A 24,763-nucleotide genomic window follows, 5' to 3' on the forward strand; every position below is an offset into this window, starting at 1 on the left:
TATTGTTTTATATTAATTTAGTCACAAGGGAATTCGGTGTGGGAAACGAGTTGAGCTCGGAAAAAATCCCAGAGATCAACCGGTTTCAACATTTTACGGTATTGTTTCGAGGAAATTAGAGTCTTTTAATGAAGACGTACATTGCGGTGCAATAGTGCAGCGAGTCAGAGTGTGACCTATCAAGACCTCTGGACGTCATAATTACATCTTTATTCTATGAAGAACTTTATAGCTTGGGAAGCACGACAATTTAATTATGAAATATTTCTGACTTAATAGTTTTTTAGATTTGAGTTAGTTCCTAAGGACCATTTATTCCCAACATGTTCACCTATTTTTATTTTATATTCAACTTAGTTTTTAAACGTAACACTTATATTACAAGCAATCAAATGTGCCAAATAATATAATTTGAAGATGTAATATTTCTCACAATAGCCATTAATTGAAGCATCGCATTGTTTCGGCGGTGCGTTGCGCACGGACAATGGTTTACTTTCTGCAAATTCGCTTTCGTTACTCCCAAGGAAATAGAATAACATTCAAACAAATAAGTGAGGCAATGACCATTCCTTCCCTTGCTTAATAGTGCTATCTTCTCTCATTGTTTGCCACAGACTTACGTAAAATCTTGTAGGTAATGGAGTATGAATTGGTAATGAATCTTTTGGTTGCTAGGAAGTGAATTTTCCATTGTCTTCTACTTACATCGTGTCGGTTGTAAGGAAAGTATTTGTATTAGTACGTCTAATAGCTTCTCTAACTAATTTGTGGTCGGAGCCAGTTATTATATTCACATTTGCGTTCGCTTTGTCATTAGCCGTATTTACAAATGTCATGGCCTGTACCTGAATGGTATTCTCGTTACTAATCTACAATTCTACAAGCCTATCGTCTTACAAATAATCGGAAACGTGCACTTCATAAATATAAGTCTATTTTTATGAACTTGGAATTCAATTCACACAGTTTGTCTTGACTTTTATGTATTTTAACAAAAACGCTTCCACAAAGAGCATAGTTGAGAAATTATTTCATAACATTAAAATGTTGGTAAAATGAAATTACGTGGCAATGTCATGGTCCGAGAGAATCGTGCTCGGACACAATCTGTGCAGTCGTGATGCACCACAAATGACTGATGCACTAACGCAACGCGCATTAGAGTAATGCTTCGGCCTCTTAATTTTTTTTCTATGATGATTATTGTCTTTAATAACGACGAACATAAGAAAATTATGGAGGCAGAAGCAGCGAAAGATGAAGTAATAGACGAACAATAGCCGCTATTGTGTGTGACCATGCATCAAAAGATGTGAGTGAATATTTTTAATCGGTCGACATAAGAGAGAAATAATCAATGTTTGAGTAACCAAACAAGTAATTTCTGAAGAACATCAGGCCGATGATCTTCTAAGCAATTTAGATCATTACGTGGGCAACCATGAAATTAATAGGCAAATGTTACGACATCTTATTTTATAAACGCATCTATCTTGACGGAAATAACTTCTACTGACGCTTGTTTGGTATGTTCGTGGCGAACCAGTTTACCTTGCCTACCCATAAATTAGATTTTAAAAATTCATATTTCAATAGTAATAAAGACTAGAATAGTGGTTTAATTTTGTTGGATGATACTTTTGTAAATAACATGGCTGGTCCAAGAGGAAGGATAAGTAACGTGTAATTAGATGCACCTATTGGGCTTGGAATTAATCGTGGATTTGAGTCTATCGAAGCAAGTCTACCCAAAATTATTTCTTCTGTACTATGAATACGTGTGTTTTTATTTAGCTTTTTGTTATTATTCACAAATGATTTGTATTATTAATATTATTTGTTTAGGTTCTCTTCTTGCTTACATTGTTGAGATTTAAAATAAATATGTTTCAATTTATATTCATTAACGCTATTTTATCATTCATTTACAAAGAATACTGTATATTTGTTAGTTTAAGTTCATTGATTCGTATAGTTCGTGTTAAACAAGCGTTACACCTTTATCATATAACACTTTAACAACTTTGCTTCAGTTTTTTATTCCGGCATTGAATTTAAGGTTTTTGTTATAAATAGTTAAGCTGCGATATTTGTAACACTTAAGATAATTATGTCTATAAAAGTTTTTTCACGTACTTTGATAAATGGCTTTGTTTTAATGTTATAAGCGTTTATTACATGGTTTTTGTTTGTTTTTAGGTAATATGGTAATGGCATGTTTGCAGACTTTTGATGGTTTCAAATATTTGTTCATTATCTGTTTGAAATTTACAACCAAAAACAATATCTTAAAATTTTTTGGTCTAGTTTTTTGGTATCATCTTTATCATTCAACTGCCAACATAATAGTTAAGGATATAATTGGTCAAAATTGTGTTTACATATTTGTAACTAGTAGTGGTTAACGCTATAATTGATCAACGCTGTATTATTCATAATTAGTATAGGTCTTATTCTTACCTTAAATATTTTCTCTTGTTCCAATGCATATCCAGGTAGCTTGACTATATCTTGCCCAATAGCCGTCTCTTCGTTGCTGTTGGCTGCCGTACTCTTCACAAACACACTACTCTTGGAATAGCGTCTGATGAGTATATTACCGGCGTCGTCCATTTTAATTTTGACACCCTGTTGACAAAGGAAAGTAACACTTAGTTCACTGTCTTACAGTCTAATTTCAACTTAAGTTAGTTTACATTTTCTTTCATTTCAAATTGGCATATGGTCGATAATGTCTTGTTTTACTTTAATAAGTAGTTATACAGACGATTTTACTTCATTGTCTTACTTTACATTTTGTGTGAAATTACGAAACCAAACGTACTTAAATAATAATAGCAATTTACATGGAACAGTGCGCAATTTTATGTGCTTTTAATATAACGATATCAAGGTTTCTTGTGTTTGTAATATGTAATAATGGCGTTTACTTTTGCGGTTTGTGTACAAATCTGCGTATCCTATGGCATTATTTGGAGCAAACGTAATGTTGTACAAGAATCTATACTTTAGTTCATTTCTCGATCAGTTTAGTTTGTAACATGTTCAAGCTTATGTTCATTATCCTTAAAGTTTTTTTTTAACCATCTATTCAAGATTATCAGCAGCATCTAATTAATTGACTGTTCAATTGAAGTTAACTAAAATGAATAAACTTTGATAAGACACGTGTAGCTTATGCAATTGACAGTATGACATAATGCCAGATGTCTTCCAAAGTAACCTTAGTACAAGGATGTCTCTGACGGGCGTATAAAGATTATATCAGCCGGATGCCACGAAATTGAACTCAAATTCAGAGCTTGAATGAAAAGTGAATGTGATTCAGAACAATGTTCTGTTGCAACAAACCCATATGTTTGTAATCTTAGTACTATAGTTACTGATAGTAAACATGATCCAGCTAATGATGAATTAAAGGCTCCATTCGTGTCAGCTTCAAGGAATGTTTCATAAACCAATACTTAAGCTATTTATATGATATCGTCGTGATCGTTCCACTTACCAAGTCAATTAACGATCGCAATATAATGTTAATTAATTAATTAATTAATTAGTCTTGAGCAAGAAATTTTTGCGAAATTTTGCTGCTAGTGGCGGGACTGTCTTTGACTGACTTTGATACGAGAAGCATTTGTTTAAGAACAAAAGTATGAAAGATTTTTCTTGCGTACTAAACGTTAGTTTTTTGGTATTCATCAAATAGGACATTCACCTCTTCAACAATACTGTCTTCACCTACAAAATTATGACATCATAATTTAAAATCGATCCCTTATCTATCATCAGCAAGGTTTGCCTTTGCCACAGTTTTTACTTCCACCATTCATCACCTGATGATTTATGACATGACAAAGATTCTCAACAATAGGATTGGGTTCACTCTGACCTATAATATCATGACCTTAACAAACTATGGGTGCATGTCAAAGCATTAGTTGAAGTACACGGAAGATAGGGTCAGAAGGATATATTAGAGTAAAAAATGGCGTTAAATCAAAATCAATTTGTGTTAAACGTGTGAGAATAGTTTTTTGTAAGTTGTAAAGTACTACAATAGAAGTTTTTTGTTTTCTGCATGATTAGTAGATGATTAATCAAGTAGTTTGCATATATGGTTTGCATAATGGTCTTTATTAATGTTGCAATTGATTTTTTTATGCTATTCATTTGAATGTTCGCCTTAGTAACTTCTGTCTATTTTGAGTATATTGTTTGAGTAATAAATTGCCTTTTAGATAAAAGGCATTGTGAACAAAGGTGCGGTAAAATTTATGAGAAACATGGCTTTGAATTTAAAGAAGTGCACATAAAATATGAAAATTCTAACAAATTGTCCACACACATCAAAATTACTTACACATAAATACATAAACATTACAGTACGAGTATTACACGACAAACAAATACGAATTTGAATTTAATTGACACATTTAGAAAAATAAACTCAAATAAGTTTTAAATATATAGTGTCTTGGTAAAAAAAAAATTAGATCCATGACAGGTAACCTTTAGGCGACCTTGTCATTTGGAAAATACTGAAAGCGAATGCCTAAATACACGACTTACGTTACGTTGGCGCTGATAAAAATCTCAGAATATGCAATGAGTCTGACGCTTCCTAGTCTACAACGTTTTGCTTGATATCATTAGTGTTTTAACTCTTTTTGTTATTTCATTTAGGATTTTCTGCACATGTTTTGTTAAATGCTTCTTCCTTATTTATATTTATGATGGAAGGGATCTTTTTATTTAATAAAGCATCACGGTTTTAACAAAAAATAATGACTTCATTGAATTGTTTGTTTACATAGGTAATCGAATATTGCATTCATCGTATCATCGACTGCAGTAAAAAATTACCTAAAAAATACAACAAATGTTTCATCAAACTTTAGCTACTGATTAATAAAATTATAAATGTTACACGATTAGCAATTCTAGTTAGAAGTTTTGGTGGAAATTCAAAAATAATATGAATCTTGCATTTTACAACGTGAAAACAAATATTAAGTATTTGATAAAATCGGAATATGTTGAATTTTGTGTAATCTTTATACCGGTTTTAAATAAAGAAAAAAGATTAAGTTTTGCATGACATTTTCAATTTTATCGTCCAATCACAAACTTTGAACAAATCTGTTGTTTCATCCCAAGTATTGTGTAGGTATTACAAGACTGTTCATATTTCCTTGTAGCCTAATACATTTCCTCTATATATTCAATGAAGGAATAAATTAACATTACTAATCCAGCCGGTAGTGGGAAGTTGCATGTGGTTTGACGAAACGCATATAATTGTCGCGCGGCACAACCAAATTCCTTTTGACCAGCCAGCCGTTGATAATTCATGCGAGTCAGTGGTTTTATGTATATCGTTACCGTTTTTAGAGAGGTAAGCAAGAATTAAGTTTATCATAGTAGCAGTTGAATGAACACCGATTTTGTGGAGAATGAGTCAGGGAAAATAGTTCTTCAATAATGAAATTAGGTATCGAAAGACATAGTATAGTATATGACGATAAATGCGATTCAAAATAGGGTTTTCCACGAATTATGCTCTATAAATTTTTCGTGGAATAAAATTCGGAGATCTTATCTCATAAGAGATAAATTTCCCCAATATCAATTCTTAAAACACAAGCAAAGAAACCTCTGGCAAAAAGTCTTCTATACGCATCATATGTGGTTTGATACACACAATGTAACAACAATAAGCTAAGGTTAAAGATCAAATTTTTGCTTAAGTACTGACAGGTTTATCCACCGACAACACATAATGATTCGTCTCACTATAATTTGTCTCTTTTGTAATCAAATAACACTGTGTCGAATCAATCTCCTTCATTTCAAATTAGGCCGGATACATGCAGATCATTTTTACGTCTGACCTCATGGTCTATTTGTATATTTATTTCATTTGTTTCAAGTACATTGTTAGACACGGGTAATAAGAGATGGTTGCTCATGATCATTGTGAGTTTTCTCATTAGGCTCCTGGCCTTACTCATGTTTGATCACAATTGTATGCTGTATTGTGTGTATTGTATGATCAATCGAGCTAACAGTAATGACAGTAATTACATCATGTTCTAAGCTTGCAAGGTGATTGATAAAATTGGATTTGTTTCAGCAAATATGATTTGGATTTGGTCTAGACTGATTTTGTTGGAGCTTTTGTTCCTAATTACATGGCTCATTATGTTTGCCTTTTAGTACTGTATCGAATGAGTTTTAGGCTATTGATATAGGTAGGAGTTAGTAGCTTTAGCAGGTCCTTGTATATTACAAGAACAATCATCAGTACATCATCTGCAGTAACCTTGTCTTTGACAGCTCGATGCCGTCTCATTTGTATATCGGCTATTTTGATTCTATTGTTTGGTTCGTGATATTTATTTTCCATAGTTATAAACATGTTCGTTTGAATATTTAACCGTTCCTCTCCATCACTTCCTACATCTGCCTTGTGAACGACTATGTATTGTTTCTGTTTGCATCCATTTTGTTGATCGCCTGTCAATTTTTTTGTTTCACTGTTAATTTGATGGGAACTATGATTGACAATGTAGTTCCTTCTATTTATTTCTGCTAGGAGATGTTATTTTTTTGTGTTGCCTCCAATTTGTATCCTGGTTAGTAATCAAAATCATCAACGCGGTAGGTGGTTTCGAAATGTGATTGCATTATTAGACATCACCTGTTTTTAATTTATGTTGACAGGTGACATCATCAAGTTCATTGCTTTTTTTCAGCAAGATTCTGGTTCTACTAGTTCCTACTATTACCTTACCTTACTGGTTCCTAGTATAGCTAAGTTTTTAATAATATTTTAATCGTAGTGATTATAGATTTGAACGCTTGCTAAAACATCTAATTCGTTAAGGTCATAAAGTTTTGCATTTTCCTATTTGGTTGTGAGCTCATCAAAGTTTTTAGTGTAGGTGTCAACGTTCATCAGTTGACGGTATATCAGTGTCATGCGTGGCTTCATCATTAGTATTAGTTCTACGTTGACTTATCCAAGATCTAAGATAGTTATCTCGCTTGAATTTATATACGCATTATGAACCATTTGCCATATATGTGCGTGCGTGTATTTTGAAGAAGACTTCAATGTCTAAGGTGTGTCGTAAGATGTTTTTATTGTATAAAGATTATAATCTTACCTGTCCTATGTGTCTTCTAACTTCTTCTGTTTTCTGATCTCTGTGTGGGTTATCAAATCCGCAAAGACCGATTCTGAAAAAGAGGAGAAGAATTTTGGTTAAAAACATGAAGAAAGTTATTGTTTTAGTTAAAAACAATAAGTTAAATGTACAAAATATTTTCAAAAGTTGCAACTTAAGATGTAAGTGCGCAAGTACACAATTTGTATGCAGCATACATGGTCTATATTTTTCAAGCGATGATTTTTACATAGTTGGGTCTTTGCCAAGCGATTTAGAATAACGTTGAATATGAAAAAAGCTATTTTAATAAATAAAATTGCATTGTTTATAGCCATTGGTAACCACAAACATAATTTAAGTATTTTTTTTATAGAATCATTCATTATATTGGTTTTTACAGTGGGTGGGTTACTTGGAATTGCATTTTCATCAGTAAAATGCATTGTTTACAAGTACGTTGCTACTATGATGTTTACTTTTGTACCTTTAAAAAGATTTGAGACACGTTTTACAAATCGTACTTAACAGCTGGAGATTTAAGGCCATTAAATATCCAAGTTTATCAGTATCGAACACATTTGTATTTAAACAGTAGTCAATTACAAATTTACGCGTTTCTTATACAAAATCTAGTCCGATAGTCGGTTCTCATGTGTCGAATTGAATAATGACGACATAGGAATTTGTACTTCATTTGTATTTTGTATACGTACTATCGGAATATCGTTTTCTCAAAACCGTTCCTTGGCATTGTCCTGAGAATGTACACACTGACTTGACATTGGTATTCAACATAGTTACCAATGCCTGCTTTTGTTTACTGATCGGGAATTTCTATTTGATTCTTAAAGTGATGTGTGTATGTTGATTTCTATTCAATGGGTGAAACGATTAGCTTTGATGGTGGTTTGAGCGACGGCGAAGAAAACGTGTTAGGTAGTTTCGCATTAAGAATTTATATTCCATTATTTGACATGGAAAGTGAAAGATGGACGCTATATGATTTTAAAGTTTATAGAAATGGTTACGGTATGGTTTGGTATTTGTTGAGGAATTTGTTTCCTTGTGTTTGGTAGCGTGTGAAATTATACTATAGGAGATTATTTAAGTACGTCAACATCACGTCTGTGATGCTCAAAGGTTTAATCAGACTCAGACCTTTTTTTATTGAATATCATTCAATGCCTTCACGCACCTTAGGTGAGGCAAGAGGGAGTGTCAGACTCTTATTGACTAAAAACAACCCCGTTCCTACTTCTACTTAGACTCAAAGTTACTGAGAATTTCAGAATCATATACCAAATAACAGTCTTGAGAATCGTACTCAGAGTCACGTTATCACCTCTCTTGACATTGTGACAATCCGCAAATAGAACTACAGGAAACCTTACAGCCTCAAGACCACTTTTTGCTACATTCACTATCGATACCATTTCCACGACTATTGTTGGTAACATTTTTTCTATAAAATCATTCTTTACATCGATATTGACATACATAGCCGTAATTGAAGGTGATAATTCACTAGCATACAATAACATGGTGTCTACTACGTGATACGACACCATGTCATTTTTCAATAAACGTATATTTTCATCTGACCTTCCTAAGATAGCGTGTTTGAGAAAAGAGATTTGGGTCAAGTGTATGCATTAAAGCTGTACACAACTAGTCTATCATGATCTCCCTTTGTATGGTCCTTCTGCAAATTCAACGGTCAGTTTATACTGGATTTGTATAGCTTGATGTGTAGTCGTGTGTTCAAACTAGGTACATGATACCTACTAGGGTTTTTTAATTATTATGTTTTACACGGTGACATTGAAAAAGGTTTATGACAAATACCAATAGAAACATGTTAAAAAGTTCGTGACTTTGGTGATAAGTTGGAATGTTTTAGTGACAGTAAGCGAAACTGTCGAGGACAAGGTTTAGGCGCCATTTTGGAATTTTGGTGACAAACCTTAACTTTGGTAACTGAATTTTTGAATAGTGCGGTAGTGTTTGGTAGGAGAGACAGTTTGGGATTATTTACAACTGAGAAGTTAACATACAAAACTTCACGCCTATCTCCCATGGAGATAGGCAGAGAAAATGGATCCCCAATTGCTACGAATCTTAAATTAGGGGCGCTGTCGTAAATTCCTGATATCAGAGATCATGGTCTCGTCATCAAAGATATAGGTCTCAGACCTGGGAAACATAGGCTTTACTCTTTCAATACCTACCTATCCCTTTGAAGAATAATTGCATATCAGTATTTTAATCTTTATCATTGAATTACAAGTTATTGTGCACTTCCATATGGTCAATGTAAATTTAATGTAAAAACAAGTTTTTCGGAAGAATTCCTTTGAACACCTTTTATAGGGATTGTATGGTACCGAAGTTAATGTAAGTAGGTATCTCTTTATGTATTCAACCAATGTGTCTGCTACATTTTATATTTAAATGTAATTTTATAGTGAAATTTTATTTCAAGGTGTGACTGCGTATTCAAATTTTTAAGGTAAAATGTTGCTTAAAATGTTTTGTTGGACTTTACGAAAAAGATATGAAATTGAAATTGTTTGGAGCCTTTGACGCATAGAGATATACCTACTACTAATTTATAAAGCATTGTTTTTATAAAGCCAATATTTAAAGTACGTAATTCTAATAGATGTAGAACTTAATTCTCAAAATTAATTAAATCATAATATTGAAAGATCGGTCGTCGAACCACTATGCGCAGGAGTTGAGCGGTGAACGGCGACCTTGGCGTGCGCAGGCGCGTGCCCCGTCACCGACTACTGTGTCATTTCTCGCGCATGCGTACCGCCCTCGGTTTGATTTGATGTTTTTATATTAGAATTTACTTTATAATGCACTTTTTAATACAACTTAAATAAAATTAGAATATAAATTGATTTTGAAAAAAAGTAAGCAGTCACATTATCACATTTTTTTCATCAGCCCTATCTTTAGCTATCTTCTAAAGCTTTGTGACTTACTGACCCCATATTTTCATGTACTATTTGACATACAACCTGCCTTAAAAGATAAGAAAACCAATTCATTATGTCATTAAGTCTTTCGACCCATAGAACTAAGATACCCGATATTAAGGACATTCGTGACTACCCAAGGCTATGTCAATTGTTTTAATAAAATGTACTGTCTTGTACTGACTGATATTGTTCCGTTATCTAATTCAATTATGTATTATTTCGTCATTAAAGGCAGTCACGATATATTGAACTTAGTTCGGAATGCCATGTTAATTATTATAATTATACACTACTTTGATTAGAAGTTAGAATTCCAGTTCTGTGGTCGGTAATGAGGTAGGCTTAGATCTATCGTTCATTTTGATTTCCTAGTGGTTTGTGTAAAATTGAGTTTTGGAGTGGAATTAAATTAGATTAGGGCGGTAAGATTGAAATAGGCATACGTCTGGTTAATACATACATAAGAACGGTATATGTTATTTGTTGATGCAATGAAACTGCAGTTTCATTACCTAAAACTAATTGGTATTTTGAAAGATTAGTTAGTAACTGTTCTCTCAGCTACGATTTTTTTTATACAAATAATAGCTTTTTATTAAACGCTTTTATTTAGCGTGACTTGTTCGTTTGTTTAGGTCAAATTTAGTAATTGAAATTTTTCCACCTTCCTGGCGACAAATCAATCTAATATTTGGTAAACACTGTTATTCTTGAGGACCATACGCATTAAAACTGTTTAATATATAAAAAATATATATTACTTATTTGACGTTAACCTAATGTTGTATTTGAATTCAGATTCCATGTCAAACAGTAAAATAAGTAAGTAACTTTTTAAATATCAGGCGATAAACAGATTGAATCTTATGAAAAAAAAATATGTAAAATTCAGTTAGCCCCATAAAAGAAGTTTATCTCCCAGCAAGCGATGGAGGAAAAATACAAAGAATATTTTTGAAAAAGAAGACAATTTGAGAGCAAATATGACTGTTAATGACGATGATTGCAGACTACGAAAAGGTATAATTTCGTGTAACCGTGACAAATTCGGAGGGCGTGAACAATTGGCATCGCTTGATGTAGTTTTTGTGATAAGTGATTCAGACGGATTACATGGTAGAAGGGGTCGTTGGATGAACTTATCATTGGTTATGGTAGCGCAAGTAAACAAGGAAATGTAAGTAGCGAGACTGATTCTACAAAGAAATCAGACAATAATGGCATGAAATGAAATAAATAGATCTTTTCGTAAACAGCTTTGGTAGTTGCAAATACTAAGAATTTTATTAAAAGATTTCATACTTAAGTTTTGTTTAAAACTTATCAGTGTACCTACTAAACTAAGGGACAATGAACCTTTATTAAATTAAAGTAGCAATTTTTGAGCAAGAATTTATTTGAAGCTGATTCAAGGATTATTTTATTTCTTAACATATTATCCGCTGAATAAAAGAAAAAAGTGAAGTTATTGGTAACAAAATAATTTCCTTCGAAATGGCTCTTCGATATTATTTTCCATCACTTGATAAGTAAACATGAAAATAAACGACAATAACGAAGATTTTCCTTTTCCGATTTCCGTTTTCCCCGATAGATTTTCTCCAAGAACAATAGTCTCAGGAAAGCGACCACGTTCAGCAAGTTCATGGTCCAAGGTTCGACGGAACTAAGGTTTGATGTGCACACTAATCTTGAGGAAAGCCATTGTTTATTCTATATTGTAGAGAATTTTCCAATGGTACTGCTTTCTATATTGATTTTAAAGAGATTTTTTATTTGACCATAATTGGAATTTGGAATTGATTGTTAAAGGTAAGGTACATTCATATGTTTATAAAATAAATGATGTTTTTTTTTTGAGAGCCCCTCTCAAAAAAAAACTTTAATTTGGTAAACTCATCCAATAACTTTTCCGCCTTGATAGAGCGACAGTGAAATTTTTACTGACTAATAATCACCCCGTTCCTTTCCTGCTTTGAGCCTGAGCCCCGGTAACCTGTTACGTTGCTTCACGGAAACACAAAAGTCAACATGGTGTTCAATATACAGTGAAACTTGGTTAAGTGGGACCTGGATAAGTGAGAAACCTCCATAAATGGAACTCATACTGAGGTCCCTACCCATTGGCACTGAATTACCTCTATTAGTGGGCCAAACAACCCTCTATATCTGGGATTTTCTTTCGATTAATCATCTTAGTTACCTCTATAACTGAGACAGCAAGTGAATTTTAATGTATAAACCTCAGTAACTGAGACAACATCGTTTTGTTTGTTGATTTACTTATTGTTATTCATTTATAATGTGCACATAATACATTGTTTTATTTAAGAATCACACCTCTTAATGTAAAGTTACCCGTATGTTCACCTCCATTAATGGAACCCTTTGTAAATGAGACAAATATTTATTTATACCTGGCTATCTGAGACACTGGGTTAATGGAATACCTCCATAAGTGATACCAATTTGAAGCTCCACTTGAAGTCAACAGTCAACATGGTCTTCAATATATTTAATCACCTTATGTCCGTATGCTACAGCTTGTCTGGGGTTAAAGATCACGTCGACACATGGACACTGACCGAAGCTATAATCAATTTCCTTGTTAAAACCAGTTTTATCGACAAAATAGCGATAAAGTGAAATTATATGTACAACCTTATTTCATATAACGCGTCGTCTGTATGTCAAGTGTTTGAAGAAGAAAGTTTTGCTGTCATTGATCAGCGCACCCGATGATAAAGTGATGCTAGTGGTGCGAACACGCAGTTAACAATTTTTATCGATGTTTCACAATCACATTCAGTTTTTTATCGAGTCATTGTTAATGTACAGTCTAATTATTTTAAAATTCATCGTGCTATTTTTAGCATTTTAGCAAAATTTTTATGTAGCAAAATATCGTTTTTAAAATGATTTATTTATTTACTATGTATGTACTTTGTAACAATAAGTTAGGTCATAGTCTGCGCAAAATACATAGTTGCCACGTTTTTTGTTATTAACTTTACTGAACGCGGAACTGAATTGGATTTTAGGCAAAAAAATATCGTGATCAATTATTTATAGAAAAGATTTTTGACGCTATGGATGTAATCGGGTTTTGTTTGTAAAAACCATAGTTTATCTTATCGCATTGGCTATAAAGTATTAGTTTTAGACCATAACGTGTTATTATAATGTAACTCGACTTAAGTTTTTTTTATTTAAATCTTAGTTGTGATTGTAATCTTGGTTTGGGAACATCTCTGATCAACTGGCTAGACGCGCAAAAAATACAGAATTATTGCAGGTACTGCCAATTAGTTTCGGTTGATTGAAAAAGAAATAAAATTAAAATGCTTGAAGACAAAATCACGTTTACGTTCTAAATTAAGCGTTAATTGGGTTAAACATGTCGTCACGAAGAATATAAAAGTAAAAATAGGTAGGTAGAGTTTGTCGATATCGATAAAAAAGTAGCGGGAATCGCTACAACACTTTCGTTCGCGGAAGCAAAGCGCCGTAGTTTCAATGAAAGTAAAAGCTGATTGGTGGGTACCGGATTTACCTACTTATACATAGTTTATATTCAATCAACTGGTAATATATTGCACGGTTTTTAATCCTTGTTGTAACTTTGTGTCTAGGGGAAGATGACACTTTCTTTTTTATAATACAGTACCTACTACTAGAATTAACCAATTTATTTAATTAATAATTATTTGAATATTACTTGAAGTTTATTTGATTGTAATACTGGTGTTTAATATATTATTAAACATAATAATATTATTGCTGACTTTAACACCAAAGCCTTTTTAAATATCAAAGACAAAATAGAGTCGCATAATAAAAGTTATATGGAAACAATGTTTATCGATAATTATTTCAAATAGTGAAGAAATTTAGTTATTCAATGCTAAATATACAAGACATCGATGTAAAAATGTACAATACAATATTTATAGTATCGTATTACAATGTAATGCTACAATGTAAAATAAATGGTCATATGCCCCGAAACGATGTCTCCCAATCCTTGGCATTTAATTTGAGCTTAACTACTAATTAACATTTACAATACAATATAAACAATGCTTAATCTTTAACTGTTAATAACTTTGTTTACATAGACCTAAGGTCACGTCCACTCACTTCGTAAAACATGGGATAATCTTTGTTTAACCAAAATTATAAACAATGACGATTGATCAATCATTTGTATTTAATTCTCTGGATTGATAAATAAAAATGATTGATGAAGTAATTTTGTTTAATTGAATATCAATTGGCAATGAGTGTTGGTGTCCGAATTTGGAATTTTAATTATTTTTTAATTAAAGCGAATTGTCATAACATAATGTTATGTTATTTTTGTTGTAAGATTGTTCATGTCATATTTGAGGTTAAATTAAGATGGATTGTTTGGATGCAGTACTTCTAAAATGAAAGTTAGAAAGTCATATCTATAATATTATCTTGTCATACATTAATTACTTCTTAATAGTTAAGTTTTACTAATATGTTTGAGCTTAATTCTTTTGGTCTATACATAAGTGCTAAAAACGTATCAAAAGTGTTAATTACAACATAATAATATAATCGTCCTGTATGTCTAACTTCATCTCAATTTGTTCAGCGATTTTTGCGTTAAAGGTAACCAAACTATTAAAAACTTTTCTTATCATTTTTCATCGTTTTAAACAAAAAAAAAAAATGACGCAAAAATGAGCTCTATAACATTTTACATGGTAGGTACGTAAACTATTCTATTCACCATGAATGGTAATATCAATAGCTATTCTCGATTCTTATGTAAACTCCTTGTTTGTGGCTTGTCTTATTCACGTTTCTATAGAAATGGTTGAATACAACGGAGTCCCTTTCATAGTGTCCGTTGCAAAAATATGCGTTGATTTAGATGCAATATCTTAAACAAGGATGATTCTGCGGTGGAATTATCAAGTACTTATCTTTAAGTATTGTAATAATCGTTATTTTGTAATGTGTTTATTTGATATTTACATTTGGTCTGGTGATGTAAAAGCAATGTTAAGTACATAGTTACTATTCTTGTGAAAAAAATAATATAATGGTAGGTATCCTGCTAATATTATAAATGCGAAGGTTTGTATGTTTATTTGTCACTCATTCACGTCAAAAGGGCTGACGAGATCGAGATGAAATTTGAAATTAGATTATGTTCTGAAACAATACAGAGGCTACTATTTATCCAATGGGACACGTGTGAAGCCGCTGGCAAAAACTAGTACTTAAATAAGCACTTTGAAAAGAAGATGATTGAAATTGTATATTTAAATAGACACACCAATAATCCCTGACCCGTAAAATATACGTAGGTACGAGTGTAGGTGTTACCCATCCTAAGAGTGATTATTAGTGACTAATCTGACTATTGTTTCCGTAGGAGTCACCTCCGAACCTTGTGGGTGCCATCGGAAGTAACAGTAAATAACAAATAACATCAATTAAAATACACCATAAGTTTTAACGAAGCAATGATACGGTGGTATGACGTCACTAAGGTTATAGTTTGTTAGATAAAGTATAGTGAGATTTGTAAACGAGGTCGTTTAAGAATTGATAAGTTTCAGATGTAATACTGATTCTGTGTTGGTACATTTCGGTTAACATATTTTGTCAAAATTACTATTTAAAATTAATTTATACCATGTGTAAAGTACCGAACATTAGACATAGTTCGGAAGACTTCAAGTTGATTTTCAATCTAAAGTCAAGTCAAGGAGATACTGAATACTAATAAAATAATCAACGCTGATCTTTTGGTGAATAACATCATATTATGAGCAATAGAGAGAGTTATCTTCGGAGTTTCTTTGTGCGATAAAATCTGAAATATGGAAATTCGCCAAAAAACAAGAGTAACAGACATAGCTCTCAAAATATGCAGGTTCAGACGTCGGCCAGTGTATGCAGGGAAGCCTTTGTTCAACAGTGTACGTCTTTCGACTGATGATAATGATGAATATAACAAAACTAATAAAGAAAAGTATGCAAAGAAATTCTGTAACAACAAACCTGCGTACACACAAGATCTTGACTGTTAACAATAACTTTCTTCGCCATAACAATTCTAAACGAGTTGTAAACTAAATAGCCCGAGGGCTACCATGTAATGAATACATTACACACCGGCGCCACTATAACATGTGCACAACAACTACTTAACACGAAATAAAAAGTTGCCAGTGAAAGTTAGAGCAGATAAATTGATTCAATAAAAACGAATCACTAGAATGATCTATTAAAATGAAATTTAATTTGGCGACAACTTAATTATCTGCTTTATTTGTTTGATTTAGAATCGTTTTTAGGCTAGCATTTTTTTGTTGTTCCAAAGCCATCCTTATATGGTAATTTGCAGTAACATTAACATATCAATTTGTATCTATAGTATTCTACTTAGAGGTATCTTGCCCCATAAAGTTGAAGAGTCTGATGTCACAAAGAGAGACCCATGTTACATTTTTTATTGCCCTCAATTTGCATGCTTACTCAGAATCAGCAACCCACCGTAACCATATTCCTATCCCACAAAATTCAACAATGCAAAACCGATATTAACATTCTGTGCCATTCTATCGAATGCCCTCCACAAATCCACTCTTACGCATCATAAAGATGTTCGTTGTAGGTCAACATTGTCTATTAAACAACAATAGGGCCTGTGATGTGATCCATGGAAGTGTATTCGTTGATTCGTTCTGTGCCAAGGACTGAGGTGATCGGATGCGCACCGCTCTGTCGCCTTGCCTTCAAAATCAGGCCAATTGAACTGATCGAGATGCGCACGAGAACACGAGTACATTTAGACCCGTTATTATGCACATTCACATTTGAATTAAAGTTGAAAGGAAACTCTTGTACTCAGAAAATTATGTTGATGCAAGAATGAAACACGGTTTCCTTGGTAAATAAAGTCAGAGCAGATATTGAAATGTCGATCGTTGCTACTGTTTTGGTATTATGTGGAATAACATGTATTTCTGCTGACGAAAAACATAATGTCGATGTAGCAAATAAAACAGAATATTAAATAGAAAAATAAAGAGCTGCATTTATACCGTTAGTTGAACAAGAAAGCATTCAATTTATGATAGGAAACTATTCATTCATTGGTTTAACTTCAAGAGAAAATGGTACAGCTGAATCAGGGAATTATGACTCTAATACTAAAGAGTAAAAGATTGGAAATCGGATACAAACTGTCGATAATAGGATGGTTAACAACAAACGCTTCCGTTGGGAAGCTTTCCGGACTCGGCATCGTATCGATAATCGATTACATATCATGCGTAAAATCAATTGATTACAGCACGAAGAATCACTTTCTTTTCATCATTATCTGTAGCATTAACAACGGTCTGTTTATCATCTGTTACACTTTTATCGAGAGCAATGTCAATAATACCACTTTCTTTTATTTCATTTGTTGATATGTCTTCTAATTTGGATGTGTCTTGTGTGTTGTTGTGTGTGTGTTCAATGAGGTCATTGTTCTAATGCTTTTTAAAGTCAATGCATACACTATAGCTGCATTTCTTTACATTTCAATTGGAAACTATGTCAGATGTTCACGTCATAATCTGTGATTAACATCATTAATCATAATACTGTTGTTACTTAACGTAACTGTTATTGCTATTAAGTTTCTAGTGTCCGTTTTGTAAGACAACCGATTTAGTACAAATCTAAGTGTTTCAACCGAGCCACGCTATAGGCTATTGCTAAATTACCTTGAGTTGAACTATCTAAGTCTTCCTGTTTAAGGTTTGCTAGAGAAATACTATTTACGAGGTGATACAGTTGTGTGGGGTGAAGAGAAACTAAGATATCATTTCTCACGTGAAATGTTATGTGGTGGTCATATTAATCCTACTTCAAGACAGTGAAAGACAGATAAGGAAGTTTTAAAGATTAGATTGATGATTTGATGAAACTTAAGGTACATATGTGTATAGTTTCTTTGCACAAATCAACGCCTATTCAACAGAAACTTACAAAGCACTTGATAAGTCGTTTCGAATAATAGAGGCCACATAAAATAACTAGACGCGAGAAAGTTCTGCAGGGCCGATACTAATGAAGGTAAATTAACAGACCTTAATACTAGATAGTGGAATGTAGCACATTTCGAAGAAATTAATACAAGAAAAGAAAGGGTTTGAAAAACTGGTTTCCATAGTATTGTTGTTAGAAAGTTTTTTATTCTAATACTTTGTTCATATCACGTTAATGTCGTCAAGCCAGTTTACCGCGTTTTTGTGATTTCTCATTATTTATGCAAAAATGTGACGAGGCGCCTGAATTTAAAGTTTGGAACAGGTTTCACCAAAGGTGTATGGAAATTTTGGCATGGATTGCTTCATGGATTTCCCTAGCTATCATATTTTTATTATTGTTTGTTTTTATTGGTTAAGGCGTTTAGGTATTAGCTGTATCCGTGTGTCTACTTTTATTTGGATTTTTAGTATTAGCTGTATCTATATCTATAGCTTGTATCATGTTTTTCTTCATTATCATGTCTTATGTCCTAAAAAACTAACCAAATCATGATAATGAGGTAGGCTCATTGTCATTATTTAATGAGGTAGGCTCATTGTCATGATTTGGTTAGTTTTTTATCATACATAACTGCTATTTATTATTTTGCTAATTGTTTCTATTTACAAATTGAGGTTCTATAAGCAATTCTTAGCTAAAATAGATTTGTAATGACTAATACTTAAACTTTCACAGTAAGTAGTATTCAATAACTCTTGTCCGACATTAACCGAGATTATTCTATGAGTAATACCTCAATAATTCATTGTTCTTACAAAACATTGTTCTGATATTTGGTACAATTTAGCACTAAAGTTCAGGACAGGCATAAATTATGGGAACTGCAACCAGTTATTTATGATTTACAGGGTCTGCTATCAATGTTCGGTGATCGACGGTTGGTGGTTGCGAAATGAGAAGTTAATCATCATGTTTAGGAAGAAGATTGATTGGATCGGCTTTTAGTAAAGTATTAGGTTTGCTGATTTTCAAAGGTTTAAGAGCATACCTTTACAAAAATCCATTTAGGTATTCGCTTGTTATACTATTAGGATAAATGAGTCATTTTATCACTCAAGGACTCAAGGATCTGTTGGATTAAGATAAGTGTAGCTGTTCAAAACATAAGATTTCATTAAACATGCTAATCCAATACTGGATTTTATTAGCCTGTCATGTAATACATTGCCAAGTTCTTGTATGGATGCTTGCCAATTATTCATGTGTAACGGGTGGATGACTGCCTCATCGTTTGTCGAGTGGTTACAGTTCATCTCGCTTGAGTTGGTTAAAGTTAAAGCATTTATTTCAATTAGGCACTTTTAAAATAGTCCTTCAGTCTGTATGTTAGTGAAGTAAGGTACTTGGTGTCAAAAGGGGTTTACGGTCTTTAGCCTTTAATATAGACGCTAACCAAAGCGAAGTGAACAAAAAAATGAAATTATGGGATTAACATTGATTTACAAGAAATTAAGACAAAAGTTATGTCAAAAATGGCTAGTCAAACAAATTATTTTTAAGTTTTTTTTTGGTGGAATTTGGAGGTACGTTTAAATCGTGTTGCTGTTATATCATATTGATATTATCTGATGAATGGCATTATTCTCAATATAGCCAAGCCCTACCTTACTCATCATCAGTGATGTCTCTATGAATAAATGTGTTAGTATGAAAAAATTGATTGAAATAATGTTTTGACATGTTTTTCCGCGTCTGGTTTGAATGATGAGACATTGTGTCAAAATTAAAGGCAAATTAGATTTGAACTGTTCGTGTAATCCTGGTATGTACAATAATGTACATTTTTTGTATGGAAATAAGTACTTGTGATAAATTGTGGATCCTCTCTGTATTTTCGTACTGATGTCAATAAGGTCATTTTCTGCAGAGAGTTAAAAATTAAATTTAGATAATACATGATGATAAATTTAAAATGATTTGTTTGGTTCATAAGTCTGTTTACCTGACCCTGAAATCGAACTCAAGACCTCATACTTTATACTTAATAACATGTAAGAACACATGCTTTTAAGTTGTTTCAAATTACTAATTATAACTTTTCTTATACCGATAATTACTGTTCACTTCAATCAACTCCAATCCATCATTAAATAACTTTCGACTTTAAACCAAAACAAACAACGTCGACATTGTATTAAAGAAATTTTGGTTCCACGTCCACATTACTGGGCGACCTTCGTCACACCCACTGAACTATTGCCACCAGGATGTCGGCTGCACGACATTTTGGACCAAGATTTGCATTAATTTACTGTCTACTGATACAGTACTTATTGTCACATAACTTTTGTTCACACAACTCTTACAGGAGTCTTTGTAGACAGATTTGAATACAAAGGACCAGTTGTCTTTTCTGGTGTTATTTTTAAAGGTGCCAAGACAATAATTTGTCAAAATGAAAAGGGTACGACACTTTTTTACACACCACCCTGTACCTAACCAGTTTACCATGGTCTTGCTTTGTATGATCTTTCGAAGCATTCGACGGTCAACTTAGCCGTGCGTACAAGTTTGTTGATTAAAGGACATACAAGAAAATAATCTTAAAGATTTTTTCGCCAAGGTCAAAAATGTATAATATCTTGTTACATCAAAACGAGTTAATTACGTACGTGACAAGATCCTTACAGAGGAGATAGCTTGATGATTTCCTTACCTGTAAACAAAGGGAAATTATCATTAGCATATTTTTAAGTAAAGCACACAAGGTATAATGGCATTGCATAGGTTAGTTCCGAATAAAGTATTTAAAGTAAAAAATAAGACGCCCTGCTAGTTATATCTAGTTAATTGTCACAACTAAGGGATGAAAATCCCTAACTCTTAGTATAAATACCAGACATCAATGATACGAAATATAATTGAAAAATTTGCAAATTAATCCGCTCTCAGTTCGTGGATCAAACAAAGCGAGCCACAATAGTGACCACAAGCTAACCAAAGCAAAATAATTTGTACCTCACAATTTAGTAAACAGCCTTCAACATTAGTCATATTGCTAAATTAGGTACAACAACAATATTAAACGAAGCTCTTAACATAAATGCCTTGGACTGACTAGCACTCAAACTCAAACATAACCTCAAATCAACTAAACGCACTTACTGCCGTACTCAGAGAGATTTAATGATGACTTAAACTTTTCCTTAGTAAAGTTTGGCTCCAATTACTAAGGATTGGCTTAAGTATGGAAGAGCTATGCTTCGGCACAAATAGCGGCTCGACCGGAGTGATACCACAGATAACCGACGTGAAACAACGCTTGCGTTGTGTTTCTTTATGAGAATGAGATTATCGGTGGCCTAATTACCTTCCTTTCCCGATTTTCTCTTCCCGATTCCCCAACAACCTTTAACTTTCTAACCCCCAAAAGGCCGGCAATACACTTGTACGCCTTCGGTGTTTTAGGTGTACATAGGTAGCGAATGTGTACCATCAGGTGATCCGTCTGTTCGTTTACCGCCTTACCTATACCATAATAAAAAAAATGCTTTAAGTAACCGATTCTGAGTACGGCTGTTAGACTTATCAGAGATTTGTTACCCAAGTCAACACATTTAGCATCCGACCGGCAATTAGCTCTTAATTTAGATTCTAAATATCCTAAATTAGAGGCAACGAACTTAAAATGTTTGGATGCGAAAAGGTCAAATCTTGCAATTTAGAAGGCCCGACACGATAGCGTTGCGACATTGAAGGCTCATCGCGAGTTGCGTTGATTTAGATGAAATTGAATGTGAAGCGAATGTAATTTGAGTGATCAAAATAAATATGTAGTGGTTTAGTAATGGAAAATTGTATGTTTCTATATATATAATAAAGTTGCGTATATCCGTTTTTGCGGTTTGGTTTAGTTGGTTTAGCTTCTGCCCTTTTCTGAAGTTTTGGAAGGTCATTTTCGATGCGAAGTTTTTTTTTTTTGAGTTCATCTTTTCTCTTTCTCTTTCTCTTTCTCTTTCTCTTTCTCTTTCTCTTTCTCTTTCTCTTTTCTCTTCTCTTTCTTTTAAAAAAACGTTGCCCCACATTAGGATTTTCTCCTGTGTCGTGGGTGCGTTTACAAACATACAATTTCACATGCACATGACACCCAGACCCGAAACAACAATTTGTGGATCACACAAAGAGTTGCTCCGTGCGGGAATCGAACCCGCTACCCGTTGCGCGGCAGCCAGTTGCCCAGCCACCGCACCAACCGTGCAGTCAAGTTCATGGCTTTAGGTCGTTGGGAAAAGGACAATAATTTTTGATTTAATGGTTATGCTTAATAAACAAATACTTAGTTATATGGTATCGTTATAGGACATAATAATTAACATGCTGTAGTGGTTGATATAGTAAAGAGTATGCAAACAATGATTGCAAAATTGCAAAGTCAAAGTCAAATCATTTATTCCAATTAAACCATAAATAGGTAATTTTTAAATATCAACAGATAAAGAAATAAATAATAGTTTGTCAGTCTGTCCGTCAGTGCAGCTAGGTGCATAAACTTGAATCAATTTTGATATATATTAAGTGTACTGAAACAATATAGCAAGCAATATTATAATGTAAAAGTAAATGGGAGGGATTCAGAATCTATGATTGACCTATCACGATTACCTAAATAGAACGTCAGACGTCTATTGAAATATCCAAAAGAGGTGTTTAACAATTTTAATGTCTCAACAATACACCTCTACTTCTACCATATAAATGCTTTAGAGATTAATATCTCATTTGTAATCATCTCATACCTACTAGGGTGTTCCCTAAGAGGCATATGTGGGATATTTCTCCATAAGAAACAAGGAAGAAGTCAAACAGGTATGTGGACTGCCTACCCGGTTACCGAGGCTCCGGCTTGAAAAGCAGGAGTAGAATCGGGATGGTTTTTAGTCAGTAAAGAGTCTGACACCCCTCTCGCTTCGCCCAAGACGAGAGAAGGCGCCGGACAATTTCCCCCCCCTCAAAAAAAAACCAATATTCAATTAATCAAATTATGTATTACATTAAAAAATATTAAAATAGGTAATCGAAAAAAGATGATTTTATGGTATCGTCATTAATGATTGAGTTGGTGTATTTTAAAATTAAATTAACAGACAATTACCAAAGTAGATCGTTAAGTTTAAATTAGATTTTATTAATAGCATCGTTCACTAATGTTCTTGAACCGATTTCATTCCAATGCATTTCCGTCGCTAAACGGAAATTAATAATTTCTTTTAATAAACTTCCAAAATTAAACATCTTATGAACATTAGATTTCTATCTAATACGTTTTTCGTTCATTGTGACTAAGAAACAGGTTTCGGATTCAAATCCCAGGTTAGTTAGGTATTGATTTTTAGTAATACCTAATTAATAAATGCACGTATAAGGCAATAGGCACATTCCTTTTCAGTGACTGCTAACTGACGTAAAGTTTACTTTACCTAAATTTGGAGACCAAAAACGTTTATTTTAATAAAATGCATAGCTAAAATTCCGAGAATATTCTAAAGCTTCTTTACTCGCTTCGCAACTAATGCATCCACGCAAGGTCAGACAAGGCCTTCATTTAGAAAAGTTTACGGCTCGCCTCAGGCCAAATATGGCGTGGTAATCTTGCATTTTGATGGCTACAACGACCATTTAATTATGATTACCAAAATAAATTACCTAGCCATTAAAAAGTCACCTCTACTTGTGTCTTAGTTTCGAAATTTAAGGTCTATCCGTCAATCAAACTACTTATCGAGCGCTGTCAAAGTCAGCTAGATTTTTGTTTCTAGATCGTATTACCAAAGAACCTAGTTTTTTTGCTATGCTAATATTACTTATCTATTTGTTTTATTTTGTTCACATTAATTAAACTTGGCAAATACAAGTGCAGTAGCAATAATTCTTTAAGACTTGTGGAGCAGGTGGCTTGTGACCAAGTTAAAGTGGGAATTTAATGTTTATCTATTAGATTGTGATCTTTTTGCGCTACATTAGGTACTAAAGAGATTTGTTAATAAAGTATGTAGGTACAAGTTATGTTGCAAATGATTACCTACTAGGTATTCTCTAACGAGTAAATGTCCTAACTATGGGTTGGGCTCTCAATAGCCATTAAGTAATGGGTGATGCATCAATACTTGTTTTTGATATATTCAAAACATAACAAGCCCATCCTAAGGCATTTACAAGTAGATATCAGTTTTAGTTCTTAGACCAAACAGGACAAGTTTGTTGCGAAATAACTTAAATGTCATTTGTATAATTTTCCGTCATAAAATGTAAATAAATGTTGAAATAAGATTTTAATTAACTAAAAGTATGTAAGATATTTTGTTGTTCATTAATTTTTGGTTGTGTTTTGATGTTATGTTGCGATGATTTTGGAACCTTGAGTTTAGTCTTTTAATTTTTATCAAAGTCTCCCAATCAAGATGTGTGTGGATCTCAGGTTTCCAGATTTCTTTGTAAATAATGAGATTAAGAAAAGACATTACCTACACGTTTGAGATATACAATATTAAAAATTCTATGCTAATAGAT

At 33.0% G+C, this 24,763-nt stretch overlaps 1 protein-coding gene across 6 annotated transcripts in view; it reads right to left on the reverse strand.

The window, feature by feature from the left end:
* Window positions 1–24,763, reverse strand: part of LOC118271946 (uncharacterized) — a 147,022-nt gene that overhangs the window by 19,919 nt on the left and 102,340 nt on the right. For all 6 annotated transcript variants that reach the window (XR_007706016.1, XM_050698931.1, XM_050698930.1 and 3 more), the window contains exons 4-5: window positions 7,173–7,245; window positions 2,464–2,631 (exon numbers count right to left, since the gene is read on the reverse strand). Coding sequence is in view for 5 of the 6 variants with exons in the window: in XM_050698931.1 (XP_050554888.1) it covers window positions 2,464–2,631; window positions 7,173–7,245 (241 nt within the window). In the remaining variant the exon portion in view is untranslated. The remainder of the gene's footprint in view (window positions 1–2,463; window positions 2,632–7,172; window positions 7,246–24,763) is intronic.

Source organism: Spodoptera frugiperda, chromosome 15 (genome assembly GCF_023101765.2).
Source record: "Spodoptera frugiperda isolate SF20-4 chromosome 15, AGI-APGP_CSIRO_Sfru_2.0, whole genome shotgun sequence".
Lineage (NCBI taxonomy): Eukaryota > Metazoa > Arthropoda > Insecta > Lepidoptera > Noctuidae > Spodoptera > Spodoptera frugiperda.